Source organism: Anoplolepis gracilipes, chromosome 12, assembly GCF_047496725.1.
Source record: "Anoplolepis gracilipes chromosome 12, ASM4749672v1, whole genome shotgun sequence".
NCBI classification, from domain to species: domain Eukaryota; kingdom Metazoa; phylum Arthropoda; class Insecta; order Hymenoptera; family Formicidae; genus Anoplolepis; species Anoplolepis gracilipes.
In genome coordinates this window covers 11593919-11621472 of record NC_132981.1, presented here as the reverse complement: position 1 = coordinate 11621472, position 27554 = coordinate 11593919, and the positions used below count along the sequence as shown (strand labels likewise).

General features: G+C 31.1%; 1 protein-coding gene and 1 long non-coding RNA gene across 4 annotated transcripts in view; one reads left to right on the top strand and one right to left on the bottom strand.

The window, feature by feature from the left end:
- LOC140671617 (uncharacterized) overlaps positions 1 to 27554 on the top strand; it is a 156171-nt gene that overhangs the window by 56777 nt on the left and 71840 nt on the right. The window contains exon 2 of the long non-coding RNA XR_012047775.1: positions 25585 to 25679. This is a non-coding gene — a long non-coding RNA (uncharacterized lncRNA). The remainder of the gene's footprint in view (positions 1 to 25584; positions 25680 to 27554) is intronic.
- Positions 1 to 27554, bottom strand: part of Cpx (synaptic transmission protein complexin) — a 138578-nt gene that overhangs the window by 42590 nt on the left and 68434 nt on the right. The window contains exon 1 of one of the 3 annotated variants that reach the window (XM_072903058.1): positions 429 to 1099. The exons of 1 other annotated variant lie outside the window; for it this stretch is intronic. In XM_072903058.1, the coding sequence (XP_072759159.1) occupies positions 429 to 441 (13 nt within the window). In that variant the 5' untranslated portion in view covers positions 442 to 1099. One more of the 3 variants, XM_072903059.1, reaches the window with a different exon arrangement.

The window sequence follows — 27554 nt, the reverse complement described above, 5'->3', positions numbered from 1 at the left end:
TGTGTGTGTGTGTGGGTGTGTGTGTGGGTGGGTGTGTGTGATATATATATATATATATATATATATATATATATATATATGACATACATATACGCACACGCATGAAAAAGTTTGTTTGCGCGCGAAGAGATAAACGAGAAAAAGAGAAACACACAATCTCCGATGATTTTTTCCTTTTTTTTTTTTTTTTTTATATTTCCCCGTCCATCCATAATACCTTAATCCTTTGATGCAGACGAAGTTTCACGATTAAAAAAGGGTCGGAACCAGTCCCACCAACACTCGCGTTTAAAGCACGCGGTCGCGATAGAACATTTTTCGCAAAATTCCGAGGGAGCGGCTTAATTTCGACAATCGGAGCATATCGAACGGACGAGATCGATAGGCAGCTAAGTAGTTTAGTTAGCGTGGCTTTGAATAGGACATACCCAGTATGTCCATGACTGAGTCCCGTGATGACCTGCGCTCGTAATAGTGGCGACAGTAGTACTGGTGCCGTATCGGTCAGACTTGGCCACGGAGACCGCCACCACCTCTACCACTACCGCAACCCTCCATCTACTCCCCACCACCAAGTTCTGCAAGGCGCGCAAACCCCCCGCCATTGGGATGGGCGTGCTTGCCGACGTGGAAAGAGGGGTTGGAAGGGAGCTAGAAAAATGTTCAGTTCCTCTCTGGAAGTACCGTTGGTTCCCTTCCACCCCCATCTACCGTGCAATATTTTTGCTGTCCCTATAACCGACATGATCGGCCTTCCTATAGAATAGGACAGGATGAAACGCGACACGACGCCTATATCGATATAAAGAACGAAGAATGGAATGTCGGGGGTAAGCGACGTCAAGCTTGTACAGTCAGTTAAACAGCTCGACTAGGTCACGGAATGAAGTGGTGGTATAACGCGTGCAGTGTGTCGGAACAAGAGCTGTTGTGGAGTACAGATTTATAGTTTTACGTAATAACACTCTCTTTCCTCCCTTTAAATCAACGCATTATGGTGAAAAGAAAATTTTACCAAAATCGCCGAGAAATTACGAGAATATTAGGAGATTGAATCTACAGAAGGGAGAAACGATCTATTTCAAATGCCTGCTGTTATATTTCTAACGATAAGCAGTACAACGAGTGCGTGTTAAATTGAATATATATAAAAATAATACTTTAAATAATATTTCCGAAGAGTTTTATAAGAATGTGTTTAAGATTAGAAATATCAAAATTCAAAAACGTATAAGAGGAAAAAATTCCTCTTTTAAAAGAAATGACATTAATTTAGATATTAAATATATTCAAGATATTAAAATTTAATTTTTAATTTGCTATATAGGATTTGTTTAAATTTCAAACTTAATCTTCTAGACTTTATTTATATATAATAAATAACGATATTAAATTCAATACAATAATTCTCCCTTTTTTGTATTTCTTATATAATTCATAGATAATTAGCATAATTAATATTATGTTCAAAGACATATAAAAAAATGTAAAGAAAAAAATAAGAGATTTGTGAAAGTCCTAAATCTTAATTATGTCGGCTTTTTCACATGACTAGTTAAATTAAATAAATATAAAATCTCGATCGTGTGTGAAATTACGTGTATTTAGTAGAAATATTTAAAAAAATTTTGTTCGGTAATAAGAATTAACAAATTAGTTTACAAATATAATAAAAATAACAAGAAATAAAAATTAGCGAATACACACATATGAAAACACTTATAGTTATAAATTTGAGAATATGCTTGTCCATAAGCATATCTCTCTCTTTTTCTCGTTATATAAGTATGTTAGCAGAGAAATGACTGCTAACTTGGAGTTATGAAGGATTACATTACGTTATATTATTAGTATCTTGTACATTTTTTGTATTCTCATTTTTTATACTTGTAATCGAGAAGAAGCGAAAGAGTTATTTACATGTATATGTGGCATCTTATATAAATATTTAAAAGCATTACTTTTAAGAACTAATAAATATTACAGTACGCAATCTGACACACATGCATAATAAAGTTATGAAATAATATGAAATGCAACTGAAAGAAATAATGAAAATATGTGCTTAAGTCTGCGTAACTTAATTCTTTATTAGGCAATTTAATTTATATGTACAAGTGCAATAAAAAAAAGATTCTTTTTAAATTCTCAATAATCAAATATGACGTTCCAAATATTTTTTATTTACATATTTGTGTGTGTAGGGATGTTTGGAGCGAATAACTTTGATATTCTTGTACAGTTTTGCACAATTTTGAAAAATATGGGATTTGACTTTCCGCTGCGGCTTACCCTGCATAACATATGACAGATGTTTGCCAACGATATCTCGCAATCGACCTCCGGTTAATGGGTCGTAGGTCGCAGACCCTATTAACTACTACTCGGGACTAGACACAATAAATTATATCGCTCATTAAGTGCGCTCTACACGTGGGAATATTCCTTAATGGCTTTCCGCCTTCACTCGGAATGCTTGCGTGCAAATGCTTCCGCCTTTTGCTAATTACAATTTCTCCCGTCTGCAAAAATCGTGGTTTTATTCTAGCACGGTGTATAAATACAATATATAATATTGAAAATTAATACAAGTTACGAAAGAAGATGCAAATCTTCGGTAAAGAAGAATTCCAAGCTATCTTTCGAAATAATCAAAAAGAATACGCGTCGATGCGATCGATTTACAACATTTATATAAGATGTTTTGTAAAATTTGATAAGGGGTGGTAATAAAATTCTATATTCAATTGAAAAGACAAATGGACTAAAATTGTTTTGTAAGAGAGATTTTTGTCTTTGAAAGAAAATCGATTTTAAAAAATCGATTGAAAAATTAACACTTTCTTTCCTCGATTCTTTATTAGTTATGACATTCTGTGTATAATTCAAAAAGACTTGGGGGGGGGGGGGGGAAAAGTCACCATTTATTTTCTTGTTCTTACAATGTAATATCTAAGCTTTTAGCCAATTGCAACGGGGAGAAAGGAAAAGTCATCCATAGGAAGCAACTCTTAGTAAAGGTCCAACCATCGTTTACTTTTTCTTACGCGTTTACGTATTATTCGTACGTGTTGCCACCCTACTTGACTATCAGCTTGATAAATATGGACGGCTGTTGAATAATGCAACGGCTGCTCCGGCAGTAAACAAGTAACGCAACACCGCGGGTTACTGATTCGCCTAAACCACTCTGACTGACCTCCTCGCTCGCTTATGCGATTCGCCACATTTTCCACAAGCTATCTGACGTCACGTTTTGTAGACGATATTTCAAATATGTTTTGCAAAACATAATTTACAGAAATTGATTCTCCGAGAAAAAAGGGGAGTTGCAACTCTCTCTCTCTCTCTCTCTCTCTCTCTCTCTCTCTCTCTCTCTCTCTCTCTCTCTCTCTCTCTCTAATTGTAAGATGGAAATTATACATCAATTTTTATACAACATAATTTAATCTGATCTATTAAATTAACTTGTTATTAGTGTACATACATTTTTTTTATGCATTATTAACAACTAATATAATTATATACGACGTATTAATCTTTAGCTTGTGTAATATTGATTTGCGTAATTGCGTGATTTAATTTTAACAAACTGGACGAATAAGATTTTTATATATGTAGTAGAAAGAATTGGATAAAAATGTAATAAATTGTGGTATTTCAGTTAATAATGATGAGAAGTGGAGATATGTGATCTGTATGTTTGTTGTGGTATAGGTTATTCCGTTAGTAGTGTTTAAGTACGCCTTGATGGCTTCAATCACATCAAATGCGTTGCGTTTGATTGCATTCGAGAATTCCGACATATACACGTGATTCTGTACACACACGCGAGTATTATAACACTGGAACTTGTAGAAGAGATTGATCAAATACAAAAGCTTTAAATACCAAATGTTCAACTAAATGTTCAATGCAGTTTATTTGAGAAATAAAGGATATATAGAAATTAGACAATTTTATATGACAAATGTGTTTTTCTTCACATACTTGAGTGATATTATATTGTAAAATGTTTAAAATCTGTGTAAAAATTTTAGGTAAAGATAAAACAAGATTGTATGATAAAATAAGATTATTATTCTTGGCCTTAATAAGAAAGTTATTAAAATTAAAAGTAACAAGGTAACAATGATTGAGGAAATATCGTGCATAAATTTCCGTTACATGAACACGCTTAAATGATAAAGCGCAATATTTCAATTCTGCGCTTCTCTTTACTTCGTTTATAATTTTTAAATTATCTTAAAAAATGTAATATATATATATCGTGAGTTCTTCAAATATGTAGAGAGATTAAATTAGTAATTTGAAAATATATAAGATTAAATTAGTTTGAATGAGAATAAAAACTTAATTTTTTCTCTCAACAAGATGTTGGTAAAAAAAAAAACTGTTATTATAATTGTATGATTATCTATCTAATTTATTAAAATAAAACATAGATTGAAAGATTTTTTAATTGCTTATATTTTTATTAAATTTATTAAATTTATTAAAAAAATGCTGAAACTGAATGTATAAAATGAGTTGTTTAAATAAAATATATATACGTGAACTATTTCAGAATACTGTAATTTATAAAACAAATCAATAATGGCATAAATCAAATCAATTTTCCATCTTTGCGAGAGAGATATTATTAAAGCCTTATTAAATCATTCAATTATCAACGCTCTACTCTCTCTACTCCACTTCCTCTTTACATGCAATGTAGCAATTTGTTTAAATGTAATAAGTTTATTTCTCTTTTTTTAGAAATCTCTCCTCTTCTTTCTTCTCTTTTACATAATTATGAATAATTATTAAATTACTTATACGCTAATTCTTTAGCTTTCTTTCAATCCCTTGTTTGGCAGTTTACTCACAATTAAGGTGAACTCACATAGTTTGGTTCGCGGCTGTTGTGTTCGCCTTTGCGCACCATCGAAGTGAAGAAGATAGGCGATTTCTGAGGAAGGGATCTCGGAGTTGGCAGACTTCCGTGCTATAAAGTTGTTCTTGAAGTATTCCTATATCACCACACCGTTGGTATGCCAATATAGTGCTCGTCCTTTGTCACCCCCCTCATTCCCGAGAGCGTGCTCTCGTCGACCACTCTCGTCACATCCCTTGCTGCGCTGCCATATTCGCTCATCGACCAGTAGAACGTCCCCTGACCCTCCCGCATACTCCGTTTCGCACGCGGTGGTATGTTCGCATGCCGGGAATATAATGATTGGCAGCGGACTGTCTGCAGTCCAACCACGGCGATACGTGAACTATGTTCCTCTCCTATCCTTCGTGGATAGCTCTCATCGTCGATTGATAAAAATCCCATCTAATGCTTTTATATACATATATATATATATATATATATATATATAAAGAATTTAATTTTTTCGAATTTTGAAATTATATAATCAAATGTATGTACATGGTAATAAAATGTTTGGTACGCTCTCCTAAGGGTCAAATTTTTCTTAAAATCAAGCAACTATCAAACTTGACGAACAAGAGCCATACGCGGATGTTAATGCGGAAATTTGTTAGAAATTAATTTTTTCCGCGAAAATTGAAACGTGCGCAAAGCGCACATATTTTACTTGCTGTATAATATTATTAAAATACTTTCTTAAAATATTTAAGAAATATTTACCGAAGAAATTTTTCAAATTCCTTTTCTCTTTATATAATATATAAATTGTATCGACGCCGAAAATTTTTATTTCTCACTTATATTTTCTCTCGAACAGGGATGTAATAAATAATTCCTTTTAAACAGAAAATTCTATGATTTATGTCTCGTAAATTGGCGTTGTTAGCGATATTTGTAATGGCAAATTAACGAACAACAACGATCTATGTGACGTGGCAACGAGCTTAAGTTAAACGCATGGTTGCTGATAAGGCTCGTCGTAACGGCTGCTGGATACCAGTAACATTGCTTGTACTATGAGAATGTATGCTTGGCAATTCACGCCTCGAGATGTATATACGTTCGTCCATTTCATTGTAAAATAATGGCATTACCGTGTCTTTCGATCGTAAAGGAAATTTCACACCATCGATTCTATTCTCTATCTGTATTCTTACTTTAAAGAATCATTTGCTCATCAAGTCGCTTCTAGCATTTATCGATATAACGCATAATTAACGATAAATGTATCTCCATCATTAAAAAGTTTGCTAAATAAAATGGATTTATTTCTCAGGAAAAACCAGAATCTCGTAGATACAAAGGAATTCAAATATAAATATTTGCTTGTTTAATGCGAAAAACATGAACGTTTGAGCAGGGGTGGGTTTATTATTATACGTACTATTATTATATCAAAAGGCTTAAAATTTTATACAATTAGTTGCCAATCTTTAGTTGAGGAAAATTATAGTCAAGAATAGAACGGAAATGGTACGATGTAAAGTAACATAAATATTATAGTACGAGAGATGTAAGTACTTCAAGATACCAAGTACCTATACCTCGTATTGATCTTGATATCGTTATTTAAATTTTTTTTTTTTTTTTTTAAGAGAACGAGCAAAAATTTATCATATATATAATATAAATTAATAAATTATAAAAACTTGTATAAAGTATATATTATTTATAGACTATTATAAAATTATAAAGAATTAAATATATATATTATTGTTGGACAATGGCGAAAGTTAATTTATGTGTCGGTAAAATGTCAGAACATTGCGTAGCACCACTCGCTTGTGGTTTTCGCAGGGATGCAGAGAGACGACGCGTTTTGACGTTAATACGATGCGGCCGCCCGCATCCGAGATTGACGCATCCTGCAGGCTTAATCGGCTCTTCTGTGCCACCGCTAATAGCGCATGATCCAATCGCTAATCTCTCCCCCCGCATCACACGCTTTTTGCACGACTACTAATTTCCTTTCTCTTTCCCCCCCCTCCCCTTTTTGCTTTCCCTCTGTCTCGAAAGCTATTTGTTCTATCGACGTCTAAATAGCAACGTTCATCTAATTTCGCGTTTGGATCGAATATCGAACCATCCATCTCTTTCCTCATCGGCACTCTCTCTCTCTCTCTCTCTCTCTCTCTCTGCAACAACTACTTCCTCCCCCCTCCCCTCCCCCTCCGCTCCGATAGGATTATCTTTTAAGGAGAGCTCAATCGTCTAATTACCGTTACTTCTTTTTTTCTCGCTTTCAGCTTATCTACTCGTTTTAGCCTTCTTTGTCATTCATTCTGAACTTTTTACTTTTCAAAACATTTCCTTCCTTTTGTAGTTTGATACTTTCTTCTTATCGCAGTCCAATTAAATACGTTTCATTTTCAAATAAGTTAATTTAAATTTAAATTTTGCAAATTATTGTAATATTGAAATTTTACAAATATCAATGGATACTAAGTCATTTAAAAAGATATTCTCTCTTTGCAGCGAGGCTTTATTGTTATTAATTATAAAATTCAGGAGAAAATAGGTAATGTTATTTAAATTTTGAAGATTTATATTTTGAAAAATAATTTAAAGATTATTCTCATCTCTTATTATATTATTAATGTTCTTGACACTAGTCAACGAATACAATATATCGCCCAAAAGGAAAATAGACATAAACAGACCAGCATAGAATACCAAAATTATTTAAAAACTTATCATTTTCCATACACATACACATACACAGTAAAAAGATGGTAAAACTATAAAAAAAATAACAAAAAAAAAAGATTTAAAAATCTTGTAATACTAAAGGACAATAGTTTATAACAGAACGTGATTAATGTTATAAAATAATATAACATAAATAATTATATATACGTTTACAATAAAGTGATAATACACTAATATTATAAATTATGCAAAAGTTTAAGAGACAAAAATAGTGAAGGATAGAAACGACTGGATAAAATGATGGCGTTGCGTCAAAGTTAACAGCGCTTGAAAATAGAAAGCACGTACCAGTCTACTCACGTGCGTGAAAGTCAGGCTACCACCCGCCTGTAAATCAGCCTTAAACCTGGATAGGCAGCTTACAATCAAACGTACTTAGCTAGCTTTGCCCAAGACGGACGGATAAAGTGGCGAAAGACGAAAATGGAATATATCTACGATCATAAAGCGCACATACCTTCTCTCTCTTCCACACCTATTCCATTCTTATCCCCTCGCGCAATCTTAGCTTCCTGAAACCACATTCGTAATACGCCGTCTAGAAGAGAATTTCTCGCAGGATTCTAATGGAGTTAGAGTCCCTTGTAAATGTATTCGCTCACACATGCGAATTCCGCGCATAAGTATATAAGTTCATTTTTCGTCATGCGCTTTCCACTCGAATATGCTATGTTATCTGCGTCAAATTGTTGCCCTCTCTTCTCCAAGCATTCAGCATATTTCTATATAATTTCTCTCAATTATATTTTACACCAATAATCACGCTCCAACTAACTGAAACACTTTTGCGTTTTTTTTTTTTTTTTCTTTTAATTTACAAATACTTTTAAATAAAATCATTTTAGCAAATTGAAAACTCGAAAGTTTTACTTTAGTTTTTTTGAAGATTTAAATAAAAATTGTTTCAATATCTTGCCTTTTGTCTTCTCTTCATACGGATAGGTTTGCAATAAGAAGCTTTGAACTAATCATTCAGTAATAATAAAACTGAATCAAAACTGATTTTTGTATTATGAAAAATTCACAAAATTAGCTTCTCTAAATTGTGCCAAATGTATGTTTTCCCAGAAAGATTTTATATGGCTAAGGAGACAATTGTAGTTAAGGAAGATCATTTTGAGGGTTGTACAGAGCTTAAAAATAATATCTATCTGGCTGGAAGGATTTCAAGACTCCAGAAAGAACCCTTAGAATGATCTAATTGCTGTTTAATCTAGGAGCGAATATCGTTATCAGCCCGCATGTCTGATTGGCACAAAGCAGATCTCGATATACATTACGCAAATTCGGCCTCTGAAGCGAAGCAATCATCAATCTTCAACGTAAAAAAGAATTAACTCGTACAAAATAGTGTATTTTGTTTTAGAATTTTTTCATCATGTGAATAATATAATGTCGACTTAATAATTTCTTAGGCAAGTTAGGAAAAATCTATACATATATATGTATAAAAGGATAAAATATGAATATTTAAACTAAAGCATAATTTTGAAAAGATTTTCTCACATTAATATTAAAAATATTTCATGTTCTAAGCATTAGAGCAAAAATTAAGCCATCTAACGTCAGGGCCATATTTTTCACGCTTTTTTCCACTTCCATATGTAACGTTATGCAAAGCTTGGAGATCCCTTTATCACTTTTCCCTTTAACGACTTCTTTCTTCGCTAGTCTTTCCGACGCCTTTAAGAAAACCATTTTCATATCTCTTTTGCCCGTCTCTTCTTCGTCCGTTGTCTTCATATGTTGTCCATAGCGGCACGCGATGTATGATATGTTCTCGTGATATCATCTTTCTATCGTCAAGTTCCGCTCTTCCTTCCGGTTATTTATTCTCGCTGGCTTACATATACAACGATATAGTATAGATGTAAAGAAAATAAATTAAATATTGACAATACCGTTTTACATTTTACTTTATAAAACATTAATTTTCCAACGTTTCTCACTTAAACATTTATTGAAAATTAATGTTTATATATTAATATTGTTTAATTAATATGTTCAGTCAGTCTATTATAATTTAGCTATTTATATTATTATTTAATAAATTTGATAATATATGTAATAAGCCAACTCTTTATATTATTTACGTATTATTTACATGCTTTACCTCTTGTCTCCATATTTATCTTTCACATTGTATATCATCTGTCAAAAATTATTAAATTTTTTTTTTTTTTTTTTTTTGTTAAACATAATTACATTAAACAACTTTCTTCTCTTATTAAATAAAATTATGGCAAACGCAATTAAGTCAATCATGTATATGTCAGTTATATAAATATTTCAAAGAGATAAAAAAATCAAAGAAATTACAACATCAGAGGGCGTCCAATGTTTGATAGTGATTTGAGACATCATAGTTGAGCGTTTGTCACGCAAAACAATATATTTATCTTTTCAACACGACAATGTCATAACGATATGACAAACAAAAAGCTTCGTGGATAAAAATGACAGTGGCCAATCAACATCTAGAGATAATTCCTGCGATCCCTGCGATCCATGGGACGTTATCGCACAAAGCCCGTTTGCCAAGTCGTGAAGAAAGATGGATAGTTTTCATCGTCCCGCTCCATAAATCCTCGTAAGAAAGAATCCTGTGTGGCGATAAAGGAAAAGATAAGGAGGTACCATAGGAAACTGCCATCTTTGTTTTGAGACGTGAGAGAGATTGGAAAAACATTCGTTTTTAAGAGATGCTTCGCAATAGACATATGCAAGCAATAAAATAAACTGATAATTAAGTTTCGACTAAATTAATCATAATTAGATTAGACTTTAATTGTGCTTAAAAGTATGCAAGAGCGTAATATTTAGAGTCTCATTGCGATAGATACTAAAGTAATGTTAATGCTGTTGGTCGATAAATTCCATAGTTCAAACTTGAACAGTTCTTGAATAATGTAGGCGATTAAAGCTAAGGCAGGCGATTAAAACTAAGGCTAAGAGTTAAATTAGGATTAAGGTAGCTAGCCATAATGTTGCTAGCTGATAATGATAACGAAAGGGTAATATATTTTTAAGTGTATTATAATTTGGAAGTAAAAAAAAGAAAAATTAATCACAAACTACATATTTATCATTATATACAAAAATATAGTTTTTACATATTAGAAAAATATAATTTTTATGCGCCAATTAGATTATTTGAGAATGATACTTGAAAAAAGCAAAGCTGGAAAATATTTTGGTAAAGTCTGTTCGGTAGGTGCACGTCGGACCTTATGTCGGATTACAGCCCGAAAACTCGGACGATAAAGGCGCGGGCGCGTCGCTAGAAACCCTGGTAACCTCGATTTACTAAGTACGCAGCGGGGGTGTGGAAGCGAAGGATAGATTTTGGCCAGATGCCAACAACGGCACTGCGGATGTCGATGGTGACACTGCGCGCGATGCGATGGTGGGGCTTCGTTGCATTCGTTCGAAAGCATTACCAGAATCTACGTATTTACGACGCATTTAGATAACTATTTATATAATATTGTTATTAACTTTGTTATACTGATATGTTTATACGTATGCAGTATATACCTATACATACAGTATATAACAAAATTCGAGTGTAAAAATACTGCAGTGCAGTAGAACACAATTCTGTGCAATGAAAACATATACAATTTTTTTTATTCTACATTCTTTTTTCTTTTTTTTTTTTTTTTTTTTTTTTAGATAAAAAAGTATTTTAATTTTAATATTGAATTATGAACGGTGCTTAAAAAATCGTTTATCCGTGAATCATTATTACCTGTGAGTACAGTAGTATTTTAGAATTCTTGTACTCAAGGCAATGAGCTTTTAATCGATTAGATAAAAATAGAAAGTGATACAAAGTTGATTTATTACCAAGATTAAAATAATCAATAAGTATAAAAGAAAACGAGAAAGGAGCATGTGAATATATAAGAAAAAGGGGCTAATATTTTATCCCAATATTCATAGAAATTCACTTTTCATTTAGATGACATTTTGTTGATTTAAGAGGTCACAATTTTTCTTTGCAACCTAATATCCGCAAAGGAAAAAAGAAATCGATCAGCTGATCGCCATAGCAGTAAGTATTAGCGAATGTAGTCAAGCGTCTTATCCCATCGTACCAGAAGCTGCTTATTCGATTTCGCCATAATAACGCATCTTCCACTCACTCGAAACGATATAAATCCCGTTAAATGGATATTTAACGTTGTTGGCGACTTCACAACGCTACATTTGTTTTTCAATGCCGGTTGACATACCATGTGTCACGGATGCGGGGTGTGGATGTTTTTGTGTATATGTCGCATATATTATCTATGTATGTATTGTGAATAACGCGTTTCGTTATGGCAATATTAAGGTGCTTTCGTTCACTCCTGCGGAAACGCGATAGCTTATGCGGCAGTCCATGTGGATACGCCACTTATACGCGTCTACACGCTTGACTGAGCGAATCGGACGTAAATTGTATTTTCTGGACCGCTAAAACGACAGACGACGCGTTCGATTGGCTGATTGCACGTCGTCCCTGGTTCTCACCAGATTTTCCTCTCTAATACAAATCCATTTTGACAACAAAATTAATTTATTTTTAGTATGTTTCTTTTTTTTTCTTTTTTTTTTTTAATCGTTGCCAAATGCGGGCTCGTTAGACATTATTCTCACATTTATCGTTGTAATTTATTATCGTTAAAAGTTGATCACAGTTTTAGTTCAATTTGCATTAGTATCAATTTATCGTTTTTCTCTTCTCTTATTTATTAATATCTTTACTCGATGCATTTTTTTTTTTTTTTTTTTTTTTTTCAAAAGACAGATTATGTATTTACATTCAATTTTATTTTCTGCCATTTTGATAAATTTGCAATTATTTCGTTACATTTAGTTAAAGATCCTAATCTCTATTTTATATAATTAATAATCTTAATAATAATAAATTTGTTACATAAAAGATTTGATACGTACGTAATCATATTAATGATAGCTATATAGAATTTTATCACCGATTTATCGTTATAATTTATTATCGTTAAAAGTTGGTCACAGTTTGAGTTCAATTTGCATTAATATCAATTTTTTATCATTTTTCTCTCTCCTGTTTGTTAATATCTTTACTCGATGCATTTTTTTTCCAAAAGACAGATTATGTATTTATATTCAATTTTATTTTCTGCCATTTTGATAAATTTGCAATTATTTCGTTATACGTTTAGTTAAAGACCCTAATCTCTATTTTATATAATTAATAATCTTAATAATAATAAACTTGTTACATAAAAGATTTGATACGTACGTAATCACATTAATGATAGCTACATAGAATTTTGATCACCGATCGTTATGTTCATATAAAAAATATAGCGTTTACCGCGAGAGTTTTATCGATTTCTCGGATTTTCTTCGCGGAACACTTCTGCACCTAACGCATAACGGAGCCGTTAATTCCATTGCGGAAACTTTGTTAGAATCTCTCAATGAAGGAAATATATATCTACTCGCCAGAGATAAAGCCGTCGAATCGGACATTAATTTGCGGAAGAATTGAAAGAGATGGCCTGCTATCTTGTGCTCTTTTTCTCACACTTTTTTCCGTTTACTACATTCCCTTCTTCTTTGGCGCTCATACATTTTTCACTAGAAATCCGAAAAGATCCATTTGGATTGATGGAAGATAACTTCCCTTCGATAAAATGAGTGAGGGAGAGTGAGGATAATTTCCCTTCGAAAAACATACTCCTTTTTGTCTCTTTTATTAATCACTTTAATGGTAAAACAATATATAATATAAATTCAATTTAAAACTAACCAAAGAATTTATAGGCCAGGACTGTGCGCGATTAATATTGCAATATTTATTATCAGATCGTATCAATATTGTACGAATTAAGGGATATATGATTCCCAAAGCAATTCCAAAATAAATTCAACGAATAGATATATTTTTCCAAGTAAAGACTTTCTTGCGAATTCCTCCATTTTATTGATTCGTAATTTGTGCACGATAAACGTTACTCAGCTTCTTCGAATCTGTATTTTAAATGGTAATTACCACGAGTGATCCTTTTCTCTCGCCTCCTTCTCATTTTCGCTATCGAAGGAAATGATTTTGTAGAATTAAATGTATTCCTCGCGCACTTAGATAAGTTCGAGTGCCTCGAGAAATTACCAATTTTGCTACACGATAGTGAACGCATTTAGTTTGAATAAAAAATATATCTGTTATATGTAGTTACTATTAAATTAAAAAGAAACGAACAAGATTAAATTACATATAATATATTTTTACTGTAAAAAATTAACAAAACAAAATTTAAATTGTAAGAAACTTAAAAATTGCGTCGGCCAAGAAATATTTCTCCCGATTAGATCAGACTTTAAACACTTTTTTGTTTTATTTCGAATATTGATCCAGACGAAGGTTTACTTTGATTGTTTAGGCTTTTTTGTTTAAAAAAAAATATTGAGTAACAGTGTGGCGTGACGCATTCGCGAAAAATGGAATCTTTCCTTAATTTAAAAAACACCTAATGTTTTCTCAACAAAAGGAAAACAAGAAGAAATAAAGGACCGATTAAAATGATCTCACAATCAGAAGAAAGAAGAAAAGATACTATATAATATAATACATAATGCCGTATCTCGTTTTTTTTTTTTTTTTTTTTTTTTTTTTTAGTATAAAATATCAAAAAAGAAATTCACAATACAGTATTTTAAATAACAATATTTCTGGTTAGTATTTTGAATGGTCTAAATATATATATATATATATGTGTGTGTGCGTGTGTGTGTGTGTGTGTGTGTGTGTGTGTGTGTGTGTGTGTGTGTGTGTGTGTGTGTGTGTGTGTGTGTGTGTGTGTGTGTGTGTGTGTGTGTGTGTGTGTGTGTGTGTATGCACGCGCGCCCGCGTTTCTCGCGAGGGACCGTATCTATGTATAAATATAACAAAGGCTGCATTCAAATATATTCCATTGTAGTTATAATTCCAATGTATTATAATTATACCAGGTCGTTACATCATACGATATATTCGTATAAATTTTTTCAGAGGCTGCAAAAATTTTCGTAACTTTATGAAAACAGAGATCACAATTCTTTTATGATTACAAAATTTAAAAAAATATAAAAATTTAACATTAATATCGAATTACATGCTAGATGAATTCATAATTTAATAATGAAAATAATTGAAATTGTAAAAAATCAAAGAGATAGCAATCTAAAATGTAAATTAATTGTCAAATAAGCACAACTCTGATTAATTAATGATCATTATTATTAACACACAAGATAATATATTAATTAACGAAATATATTGCGGTCTTTGCATTGTCATCAAATCCTCGAAATATAATTACAAATATTAGCACTCGCGCTTGTAATCTAATAAAGTGCATCTATCGCGCTACCAGAATATGAGATTTAAACTCGATGTAATGTTTGCCTTGTTTCTGGGTCAGCAATACGATACTCTGATGAACAGATTAACCAAGGATGAAATAACCGCAATGTGTGTGTGTGTGTGTGTGTGTGTGTGTGTGTGTGTGTAAGCTTTACCGAAATAAAAGACAAAATTACAACTTTGAAATCGTTGAGACTACATTGCCCGACTCTAAATATTCGACACTATTAATATTATTTATCCATTGCCATGTTTTGTAAAACTGCGTACAATACGGATAATGTAAATGCATTGTAATAACATAAGTAGCTTTCGTGCATAAATATTATTACCTCGCATAAAATTCATAATTTATTTGCATAATGAAAACATTGTGGCAGCAATAAAATACATTATAATTTAATAATACCGTTAGATTGGGTAAGGCAAAGTTTAAACTTTATAAATATAGGGTCACTCACTACCCACACACAATCAAATTGATCATTAATACTAATAAATAAATCTGTTAATGCACTTCTGTTTATTTCTATTATTATATTAATTGATAAACTGTATATGTTACGACTACTAAATCTTTTTATATACTTTTATATATTATATTCGTATTATATATATATATATATATATATATGACTATTTGACAGAATGCTTCACACACTTGTTGCTATTTAACATACGTCACGATAGTACATATAGCAAGAAATATATCTGAGATTAAAAGATAATTAAATCTCTTTTTAAAAATAAACTTAACTTAATTTATTAAAAATATGTTTAAAAGTATAAAATTATGTGAAATAGTATTTAAAAAATTAACAAAATTTTTATAAAAATAAAAAAAATATATGTACATATATAAACAAAAGTTATCATTTTGTAAGTATTTATCGTTTTTACAACATAAAATAATATAAATAAATAGAATAATTAATAATTAAATAATAATTCGAAGGTTATACATTTTTTCATCAAGCTTATATTTTGAATTATATTTAAGATAAAAACAATTTTATTAATTAGCTTTAAATGCTATTTTCGATACTTGAAAATATTTTGGAATTTTTAGTTTTCAAGGTAACTTAATAATAGTATCATCACAAACCATTACAGACAATTGATGATCTAGAAGATCTGAAACATATGTATATATCACATGGGCGACACTGATTTCTCGAGAATACATACTTCTTTCGCTGTAGAATATCGATTCTCACAGTCACCATCCATGAGTAATTGTCGCAATTACTCCCTTTCTCCATTATACAGATAGTGCATGTTAATAGACATAACGTTTCTAACGTAGTTATAAGATGAATTATTTTTCAAAAATATTTTTATAAGGTAATTTTACATGACGATAATGACTTTTGTTTGTTTCTGTATACTTATTTTTAAAGTTAAAGATTTTATTAACTTTTTTAGTTTATTTTTTTGTAACCAAGTCAACTTTATTTTTAATCTATCGTATATTTTCCTCCAATCGAACATATCAATTTGATATTTAATTACAGAGAGATTTAACATTGAATGATAAAAAATAAATGCAGAAAATATATAAATTTTTGTTTGAAGAAAATAAAATTTTATTTATAGAAAATATAAGTTTTATAAATTTAGAAAAAGAATATATATTTCTACTCTCGAAATTATGCATACTCAATAGGTTGTCTGTAAACAACAATTGAATTATTTGCATTTTTATTCGAGTTTTTTTTTTTTTTACTTTCACTTATTAATGCAATTCACTTTTTATTATCAAATTTCTCATTCCATTTCCGTGTTTAATTTTATTCGTATACGTTTCTTTCTAGCAGATATACCACGTTGTCCAGCTAAGCATCAAAAGATATTTATTAAAAAATTATGTCTGACATTACTAAAAACGAAAAAAGCAATTTTATTTAAATAATAATTATTCGACTAGAATAATTAATTACAAAGAGGATGAACAGTTATATTACTTTCTTTTTTTTCAGTTATAGTCTTTCAACACATCCATTCATCGATAAATGTAATAAAATTTTATGTGACTATACATTCGTACGGGGTTATAAGATAGATTTTCAAAGGAATGTCTACGACGATTCAAAATTTCAATTTTTCGAGATTTGCCCCGAAGGAACAGGGAAATTCTACACGTGGCAAGAGAAATACAATACGCTTGCAGACAATACTCACGCGCGTATTTTTCCGGAATTTCCCCGTCGGCGAAACAATCTCTTTCATTTTGCCATTTTTACATAAATGTCGTCGGTAGCACGAAACTTTGCTACTCGCGCTCGTTAACAGATTCTTGAATCGTTAACAGTTTCGCTAAATACTGAGGATATTTTCTTCATATGAAGGAAATGAAAGGATATTTCACGTAGAGTGTAAGATTTATATCTGCTTAAATGTTACATTTATTTTTAAATTTATATGTTTGCGTGTATAGATAAAAAATTATATTGGGCTAGTAAAGTTTTAAATTATAAGCCTTCTCTTAATTCTTCTTTAATCTAATTGATAAATTCGTCTGGAACTTGTAATCAGATCAGAGATAACCTCCCTTTATATATGTATATATATGTCGCGAGAAACTAGCAAGAAATCTTGGTAAATGTGTTTATCGAGGACTGCATTGAGTTGTCTTCATTGAGTGCCAGTTAAATCACATTTCCATCAGTGAGAACAATGTATCTCATGAACGTTCTCAACAATACGCAATAAATTGAGCGGAGACGCGACGTTTCACGTCGGACAAAACATCACCCATCACTGATTGGATATCTCACCAACAGAAACGACTAATTAGCCATCGTGGCGTTTACCAATGATTTCTCTCTGAAGATCGTAGAGAAACGAACCTTATCCTATTGCAGGTTTCGCACAAGGTAAATCCATTATGAGAAAGATAGTCGTCTTAACTCGAGTCAGGATCGGGTGATCTCTGTGTGAACTTGCGTCTCACTGAGTTAAGATCTATTCATACGGGTTTAGCTTTAGATAAACTAAGCTTTAGTAAACTAGGGTAAAGATTATTACGCAGATGTAGCGAAAATGTTATGTAAAGTTTGAACGCCGCGTACTCTTGTCAGTCTATCAATCCTAATATTTTCCTACACTAATTCAAACTTGGTTCTTCGCTCTATGTTAATTTATATCCATTTTATCAAACTGAACATGAGCGCAAACTTTTATAACAATCAAAGCTGTCAATGTTTATTTTCTTTATCGGAGCAAAATATCAAATATCGCGACAGATATATACGGTATATCTCTCAATCTATTAATTGAAAATGTTTTATATTCGATATATAATTTTATTTATAATAATTTCATATACAATTTTTTTTTTTTTTTTTTTCATTTATATTTCAAGGAAACAAAATACCTGTTAGCTTCGTATCTCCTCTCTCCTCCCACATAATAGAGATACTTAGATTATGTAGATAAATACGCATTCGTTCGAATCGAATAATATTTTCTAAAAAATGTCTAAAATGAATCTAAACAATTTGAATCGGCCAATAGAAGAATTTAGTTATCGTAGATTTGGATAGGCCTTTATCGACAGTATTCGATTCTCGTTGGAAGCGCTATTGTTTCAGGATAATTTCGACGAAATGGATTTCCTCGTTCGCTATCTCTCGCTAGCGGTATTTCATTGCCGCGCTCGATACACGTGCTTTACGTTGTACTCACAGATAACGGATGACGTATATATACATATATGTATATATGGATATATGGATATACATATACATCTTTACATATAACGCGGTACTGTTATACCGTTTCTCCTCTTTCCATTCCCGAGCATCGAGCAACTCTCGGTGCAAGTTATTTCACTGTCGCGCGCGTTAATTCTCAATGTAAAATTAGATGTCATTGAGTGCAAAACAGCGGCAAGAAACGTACATTATAGAAACGTCCTGCTGAATTATACGTTGAGCATTAATTTATTTCAAGAAGGTGTGAAAGAAAGCGCGCGCCATTAAAACGACTCGCGCAAATATATTCTATGATATTTTGTATGTCGGATTTCGATTACGTGTAGGATGGAGTAAAAGTCCTTTCTCTTCTTGAATAAGAAGAAGGAGAAATATTTGGATCTTTATTACGTTAGATTTTACCTTGCGCATTCGCTATCGCATATAACAATAAAGGGGAAATTGTACGAGAGTTTGTTCTTTAGACAATCGGGGGGAACCCTTTCGGTCAACCTGGCATTCTAGTTACACAAAGTTCAGCAGTTTCACATTGCGCTCATGGATTATGTGAGTTCACGGGTGCACGAGCATGTTTACAGTTATAGGCGCGCTGCCAATAGTTTATGTGGGGCCAAAAGTTTGCTCTCACGAGAAACGCAAAGTTGGAGCCCGAGAATCCCAAAGATAATCAAGTATATCCGATTATTGTTCGAGAAATTCATTTTGCACGATCCCAAATCCCATCTCATTAAAGCACGACGACCTGTTTAAACAATTTCCAATTATTTTATCAACGTATTTGATAAAAAACGATTGAAAATGCGCGCCCACCCCTCCTCCCTTCCCCCCGTTCTTGAAATATCCCTTCAGCCACGTTTATTGTCTCTGTAAATGCGTGTAAATGCATGGGTGGCTTAGTGCATGCGGGAAATAAATTTTAACATCCAGTCGTGCAATTTCCGCGAGTACGAAAAATTTTCGAATGCGGGTCGTTCAGTGTTCAGTGTAGTTATAGAATATTACGATTTTCAAAAAAGCCATTATTGTAAATCGTAAATTTATTTAAATAAAAGAAAACACTCTTCCGGTTAAAAAGAATCAATTTATACTTAATTTGCATTTATTTCGAAAAAATAATCTTTTACAAATAATATTCTGAAAAAAAAATTTTTAATATTTAAAATTGTATAAACTCAGGATTTACTCTCTTGAAAAACATGGAAAATCTAGAGTTCTCAGGGAAGTCTCGTACAATTTTATTGGGACTCATTGTCAGAGAATTTTTTGCAAATTCTCTTTTTGCTCTCATAATTTTACTCTCATATTGTAAACGATCAAACTGGCATCTCACTTTGTGGAGGCTCATTAATTGTTGAAAATTTTAGCTTTATTTTTTAATAGTTCTAGATAGAGTTATTTAGAGTTCTTAGAGTTCTTGATAGATTAAACGAATAGTTTTGCGCGTGTTGCTTTTGCATGTATTTCGCCGGCTATTTGCTTGACCGACAAATGTCGCAAGTTCTGTAATATTTCGAGAACTACCCGAATATCGATGGATACTACTTGCGAGGTATCAAAAGGGACGTGTCTAACGGTCGCAAATTTGTCGGAAACGACGGGGGAGGGGGTGCAGTGAACATCGTACACGAACGAATGTCGGGACTGTCGAATTGGAAAGATTGGACATTTGTTTCATTGTACGTATCTATTAATCCGCCAAAAAAGTACACACCGAATTTTTTTCATGTATACATATAACGCGCGGTGATTTTGTTATTCATGCGACGACACGTAAGCGAAAAGATAGCGGTTCGACATAGATTTCGTGTGTGAATAAAACGTAATATGTATCGAAATCGGGAATGTAGTGCAAAATTTCGCGCGATTGTGATGCGTCAACGAAGGATTAAGAGAAGATGAACAGGCCTGGGATGGCATCGGGCTTTTGTGGGAACAATCGGATAATTTATGACGTGTGAGGTAATTTATTACGTACTATTCGTGGAATTAATTTTTTTTTCTCGCGGTTATCACATAGCATATTTCGTGGAATTTTATTCGTAGCGCGTGCGTGAAACTGGCGTCTCACCTCGTGAAAACTCATTAATTGTTTGGTTTTATCTTTTTAATTGTTCTGGAATTCTTAATAGATTAAATAAATAGTGTCGGCAATGAATTAAAAGAGTGGCCCGGGAAAAAATTGGGACAAACTAACAATGAGGCCGCCAAGTTCACACTTTTTGTCCTTTGACGATTTTTTTAGTATTCTCGCCAGATTTTAAGCTCTTGAAAGTACTGCAATAGCTCTACAAAAGTTCTATGTAAATATTAATTATACAAATTAGACCCGAGACGTTGAATGCGTATAAGTATCAAAGCAAGACGCTGGTGTTATTTCGATACGTAGTAATATCGGCTTTAAATAAGATTTCGTGTTATACGGCGTCTCGATGTCTAATTTGTTTAATATATTCTAATAATTTTTACGCATATCTAGAATTCTGCTCAGAAAGTATAAGTAATTGTAGAACGACACAAAAAAATATGAAATCTCATTTAAAGTCGATAGAACAATCGAAATATCACTGGCATCTCATCTCGGTACTTTTGCTACGTTTGGCGTCTCGAGCAATCTAATTTGTTTAATAATTATTCTAATAATTTTTACATATATATATATATATAGAGAGAGAGAGGGAGAATCCTCTCTGGAAATTAAACATGATTACAGACTGATATGAAATCTCATTAAAGTCGATAGAACTCTTGAAATCAGTATCTCATCTCGGTACTTTTGCTATGTTTGGCGTCTCGGGCAATCTAATTTGTTTAATTAATATTCTAATAATTTTTATATACATATATTTAATGGTCAGAACTACTTGTTTAATTTGTGAAAAATTTTAAAACTATTAAAAATAAAGCCAAAACTCTCGACAATTACTGACTTTCCACGAAATGAGACGTCAGTTTTACACACATCAATCTATTAGTTAAACAAATTGCGTTTAAAAAATATACATATAATATAATATAAAAAATATTTTAAATATATTATAATTAAAATTTAAAAAAATATATATATGTATGAGAGCTTTTAGTTGTATTACTTTATTTATATATGTAATAGTTGAACAGTATAATAAAAAAATAATAATTTTAAAACTAATTTTACATATTATTTTTATAGCATTATTACTTTATGTTTAATAAACAAATGTAATAACATTAATAACATTATACGTGCGTATATAAAATACATATTTTAAAAATATTGAATTCCATTAGATGCTTTTTTATAAAAAACAATTTAGCTACAGGCAAGTAAAATGTATTTAGAAATTAACTTGTGAAAACAGGTACAGTTTATCGTTAGAGGTATTTTCTGAATAAATATCGCAAACGCAAAATATGCGATTGGACTGTGGTTTGCAATATTTCGTTTTTATGCTCGATACCTATGCTGTTTCTGCTTGAATTTTACTGCGATAGTAAAATGTTGTTTACGATATAATAATTCGATTCACCAATCACTGAAGTTAGCAAAAAGCGTAATTAAATGTTAAATAGAAAAATATCTTTAATATCATTTCGTTATATAAATATAAATATATACATATAAAAGTTATGATATATAAATGTTTCTTTTGCACATTTTTCTCTATACTTTATACGATTTTTCTCTCTACAATGATATTTCTATTCTTTTTCATAAAATTAAAAACATTTAAGTGTTTTAATTATTAGCAATTAGAGATATTTGCTTAAATACAATATTTCCGTATGTTAGTTTAACATAAATGTCTTTTTTTTTTTTTTTTTTTATACAAAAATAGAAAAAAAAATTTTCAACGGATGTAAAGAAAATTAATTTAAAAAAAATACAAAAAATTGCTTTTATGCAGAGTCATGTTCTCAATCAAATGAAAATGCATAGAATATTACAAACGTACATTATAAGTGAAACGAAGCCAACTTTTTATATCGGTCTACCTTTTCCTTCTCTCCTCATATGTATTTCTCTTTTTCTCGCCTTGCAATTCGCATCAGCGGCTATACTAGTACTGTGCAGTGTTATATACTATTCGGAATAAAACGAGCTGCAAACGCCTGCCCCTGCCGGAAAAGCTTTATAGTCGACTATACATTTTCAACATTTGAGGCATGCGAGGGCATGAACATGCACATACTGAAAATAAGATTAGCTTTTTCTTAGTAAGGAAATTACAAAAAAGAAATAGTTGTGTTACGATATGTATAATAAATGTATATAGGAAAAAAATATCAATTATCAATTTAAAAGTAAAGTTATTAAAGCTACAAAAGTTTAAGATAAAATTTATAAAAATTGATTGTCAAGATCAATTTCTTTACAAAATAAAATGTAAAATAAAATAAAAGAGAGTTTATTGATATTATAAGAAATCCACTTTTGGAAATTATTAGTCTGAGAAATTATAAACGCTTGCATGTATAATTTTTTACAAAGAGAGAAGGAAAATCATGTTGTTTGTTACGAGAGCTTGTTTGTTACGCCATACAACTCACAGAATTCTCAAGATTTTTTAATATCTTTCTTAAAGTAAAGAGAGATAATAAAGCAATCTGAGATTTTTTCAATTTCTTTAAAAGCGTGACAAAGAGGTAAAATAGTTATATAATCCACCTGAGAAGCTTTAACATTGAGGGAAAAACAAAGTTTCCCTTTCCAAATTAGTAGATTACAAGTGCTATTTAAACGCTTTAATGTCGTTTCTTTAACAATATGGGAAGTTTGATTGGTCGCTATCTAATTAGAAGCCAACAAAGTTCATTTTGGAGACGACAACAATACGGCCAGCAGTTATATTCCAACGTTAATTGCTTCATTCATTGTAGCTACGTGCGGCGACCTTCTCCATAAGTCATCGTTAATTATCGCGTTAATGTCGAGTTGATATATCGTTCGCTCCGTTAGTCAGGATTACGATTATCCTCTCGTTTCGAAACGTGGAATGGAAACTTAAACTGTACTTTATAATAATACACTTGGTCAAATTATGCAAATATAACAATATCATATGAACAAAATTTCGAGCAAATGTGCGCTAAATGCGAGAAATTAATTATTAAAATTAGTGATTACATGGAATATAACTCTGCGAGACAACTACAATATTTTCTGTTTTCTTTTCGTATCTCATAAATTAAATGTTAAAAAAAAAAAAAAAAAACGACACAGTTGTTGAAGATGGGACGTGTCAGAAATACCGGAGAATTTTGAATTTGTAATAAAAGAGAGATGAGATTTTCTGATAAAACGGTTTAATTATTTTCATTTTGTTTTGTATCAAATTGTGATTCTTATTGTAGAACGTGTAGCTTATTGGATGTTGCGCGATATTTTCAGTAGTAAAAGCTACGATTTGCTATCTGCCAGACTCCTTGGGCGCATTTCTCCTGACAATTCCTATATTCCTATATTTACTTTTGGAGCAGAACAAGTCATTGGCCTGGATAAATCAATGAAATGGATAAATCAATAAATAATCCCTTAATGTTATTGTATTCCTCAATTCCATTCCATACACGCACATACACACGTAATATTAATTATTGCATGTGTGTACTTATAACTTTACTGAAATATTTTTGGACTTTTATGTAAAGATATAATATTTTTATATAGATATTAAATATAATTGGAAAGAAATTGCAAAAAGAAAGTTGAATGAGTCGACGGTTTATAAATTTTTACATTATGGGTACTTGTACTCTTTTTTTCTAAAATACAGTAGTAAAAATCAATATTTCCAAGTAAGCTCATAAGGCAGTGTTAGCGAATTTTATTAGTACCTTACTAAAATTGCATTAAAGGAAAAGGAAAGCTTTGTCGCACACACAGTACACATTGGAGAGTTAACATTAATATTATTCCAGATTTTACCGCAAAAGATTTTGTCGATACTTGTGTGCGTGCGTATTTGCGTATGTGTGTGTACGTGCGCATGAGTACTACTGATCTGAGATTCTATACACACACATATATATATATATATATAGCTTAGTTTATTTTTCTACGTTGCTAACTTACGGATTTATTTTCTTCGTTATCTTTCCTCTTCTATTTGCTACCTTTTTGCACAAGACTATAACATATAGATCGCGCAAGACTCACCTGAAACAAGAAAAAATAATTTGTTACAAATACCTGATGTAAAAAAAAATAATTTGTTATATTTTTCTTTAACGATGGAATGTTTGAATGAATTTTCCTCTATTTTTATATATTATAAAATACAACAATAATTACTTAAGATACATGTAGATATATAGAAGTACATGTATTACCGGTTATTTTTTTAATAAGATTAATAAGATTCTTTGGTTAATTTGGAGTAGATTTTTCTTTAGCGAAAAAATATATCAAAGTTGTTATTGCTTGTCAATTTTTTATCATATAGAGGAACAATTTTGATTAAGAGAATCTTTTAAAATAAACATTTTAGTAAATCTGAAATAAGCTGAAAAATATACTTATCATTTATTTAGTTTTCTTAATTCATGAAAAGCTTTTTTTTCAATTACTTACAACTCGAAAATTATTAATGCCTCATCTTTTGCTAAAAAAAAAAAAAACTTGGTCAAAGAATCTATTATTAAAAGGATATTTGATTTTTGAAAATTTAAATATTATATATATATGTAATATTCAAATTTCAACAATAGAAAAATAAAAATATAAATGTATGTGTCATATTGACAAACGATTTGTATAAGCGACATTTGTTTGCGTTAGATTACAATTAAATTATAATTAGATGATATTAAAGTAATGTTATTTACATTTACAAAACATTTAATACAACTACAGTAATTTATTGTGGTCACAAATGTCTTTCTAGGAATACTGATGAGCGACTGTTGCGAATTGGGAAGAAACTATAGCAAGAGTGCAGCATCCGTGCAAGGAGAAGCGAAATTGCAATCTCACCCTAGGGTAACGTAAATGCTGACACATTTTCTTTCTTTTGCCTTCTCTTTTATCTTTTCTCCCTTTCCTATCTACAAAGTCCTATGGAATTCCTATTTGGTGTCTTCTATTTCGTAGTTATCAATCATGGTTTTTACATGTGATTAATTTGATTCTTATTTCGCATTAATATTTCAAACTCAATCTTTTTTTTTTTTTTTTTTTTTGTTGCTTTTTGTATTTTTACTGTCATCATGAAATATCGCACAACTATATTACTGACATCTAATAATTGCATATATAAATCTTATTTAAATTCGAATATTATTCATCTAAAGTAATGTTATTACATTTTTAAATTCATGTCTTTCTACATCTATATATTACACTTATATTGTGCTGGCAATATTTTCATTGTTAGAAATACTCGTGGAACTTCAGTTGAAATATGAATCAAGTAGTATTCGTATGATAAAGTAATACAAACGGGATTTTCTTCCGCCACCTTAAAAAAATCTTGCTTTCGTAAAGACAATAAAACAAATGTTGTGGCTTAACTCTGATTCACAAACTACATCGAGCTTTCCCCCTCGATGGATTAATTTCGAGTATCATTATTCGAGCACTCTTGCGCAACCTAAATCAGATGCCTCGTATTTTGTTTGCTTTTTCTTTTTGCCCACGGAAAAGACGTTATTTTAAATACATTTCAAAACTTTTCACTGCATACAAAAAAAAAAAAAATAATAAATTATATATATTTGCGCAATTGGCATCATATAACGTTACCAATGCATTATTAGAGGATGGTAGTTCCAGCGAAATAACAAAGGTGGAAAAAGAGAAGTATTATAAATATCAATTTTTATTTAGTCAATCGATATTATGCCTAGATCTTATTAAAATCAACAGAAAAATTTTATTTATTAGTCGAATCTAGTGAAAATGTGTGATATGTATAATTAGTAAAAAATATTTGTCACACACTGTACCGGCATTCGGATTTGAGTTAAAAGATTGTAAGACTCTTTTTGCTTTTGTGAATTTATTAATTTTTAAATAAAAACAAATAAAAATAACAATTATGTTAAATTATTAAATGTACTAAATATATATTTGCTAAGAAATGTATATGAGATTATATTATTATATCAAATTTAAATAAAATATATTTCGAATACACTGACACTAATTTATAGTCACAAACTCAATTTATCTGAAATTAGAAAAATGATGCTGGTACTTAAATAATTTAAATTAAGAAACGAAACAATTGGTTGAAGAACAATCGCTTCTTGAAATCTCGATCAAGTTCCAAACATCCGAGTCGTATTATCTTTTCGCAATGGCTGCTGCGAACTTAGCTGCCAGCGGCACGACGTCGAAATAATTCAAAGATACAAATTGCCCGCAAAACGAGCTCGCTTCCTCGAGAGATCGATGCTCGCCGTGCTTGGTATCGCGAATATATATTGCGTGCTTTTATGCATTGGTCTTATCGTTAATCTATTTGTTTAAAAAGTGATCGAACATATTAACTTTTTTTTTGTGAGGTACAGCGCATAAAATTTTTCTGTTACTTATTAATAACAATTTGTGGAATAATTATATCCAAAAAATTCAAAAACAAGAAAAAATATTATTAAAAGAGTAAAAAAAAATGTGAAATTGTGGAGATGCATTTACTGTAGAATTTTCAATGTAAACACACAAGTCGAATGAATTTCAGGTAGCGCGAATAATCGAGCATCCGGTTGCTTTTTCCGTAGACATAACTTTTCGGAAAATAATCATGAGAGACGATTGGAAATTTGAAATTTTTTTCTCTGAAACCTGTTGTTTTTAATTGCCATTGTTTTCCAACGGCCGAACCATATTGTTCGTTTAACCAATTTGCTCTCA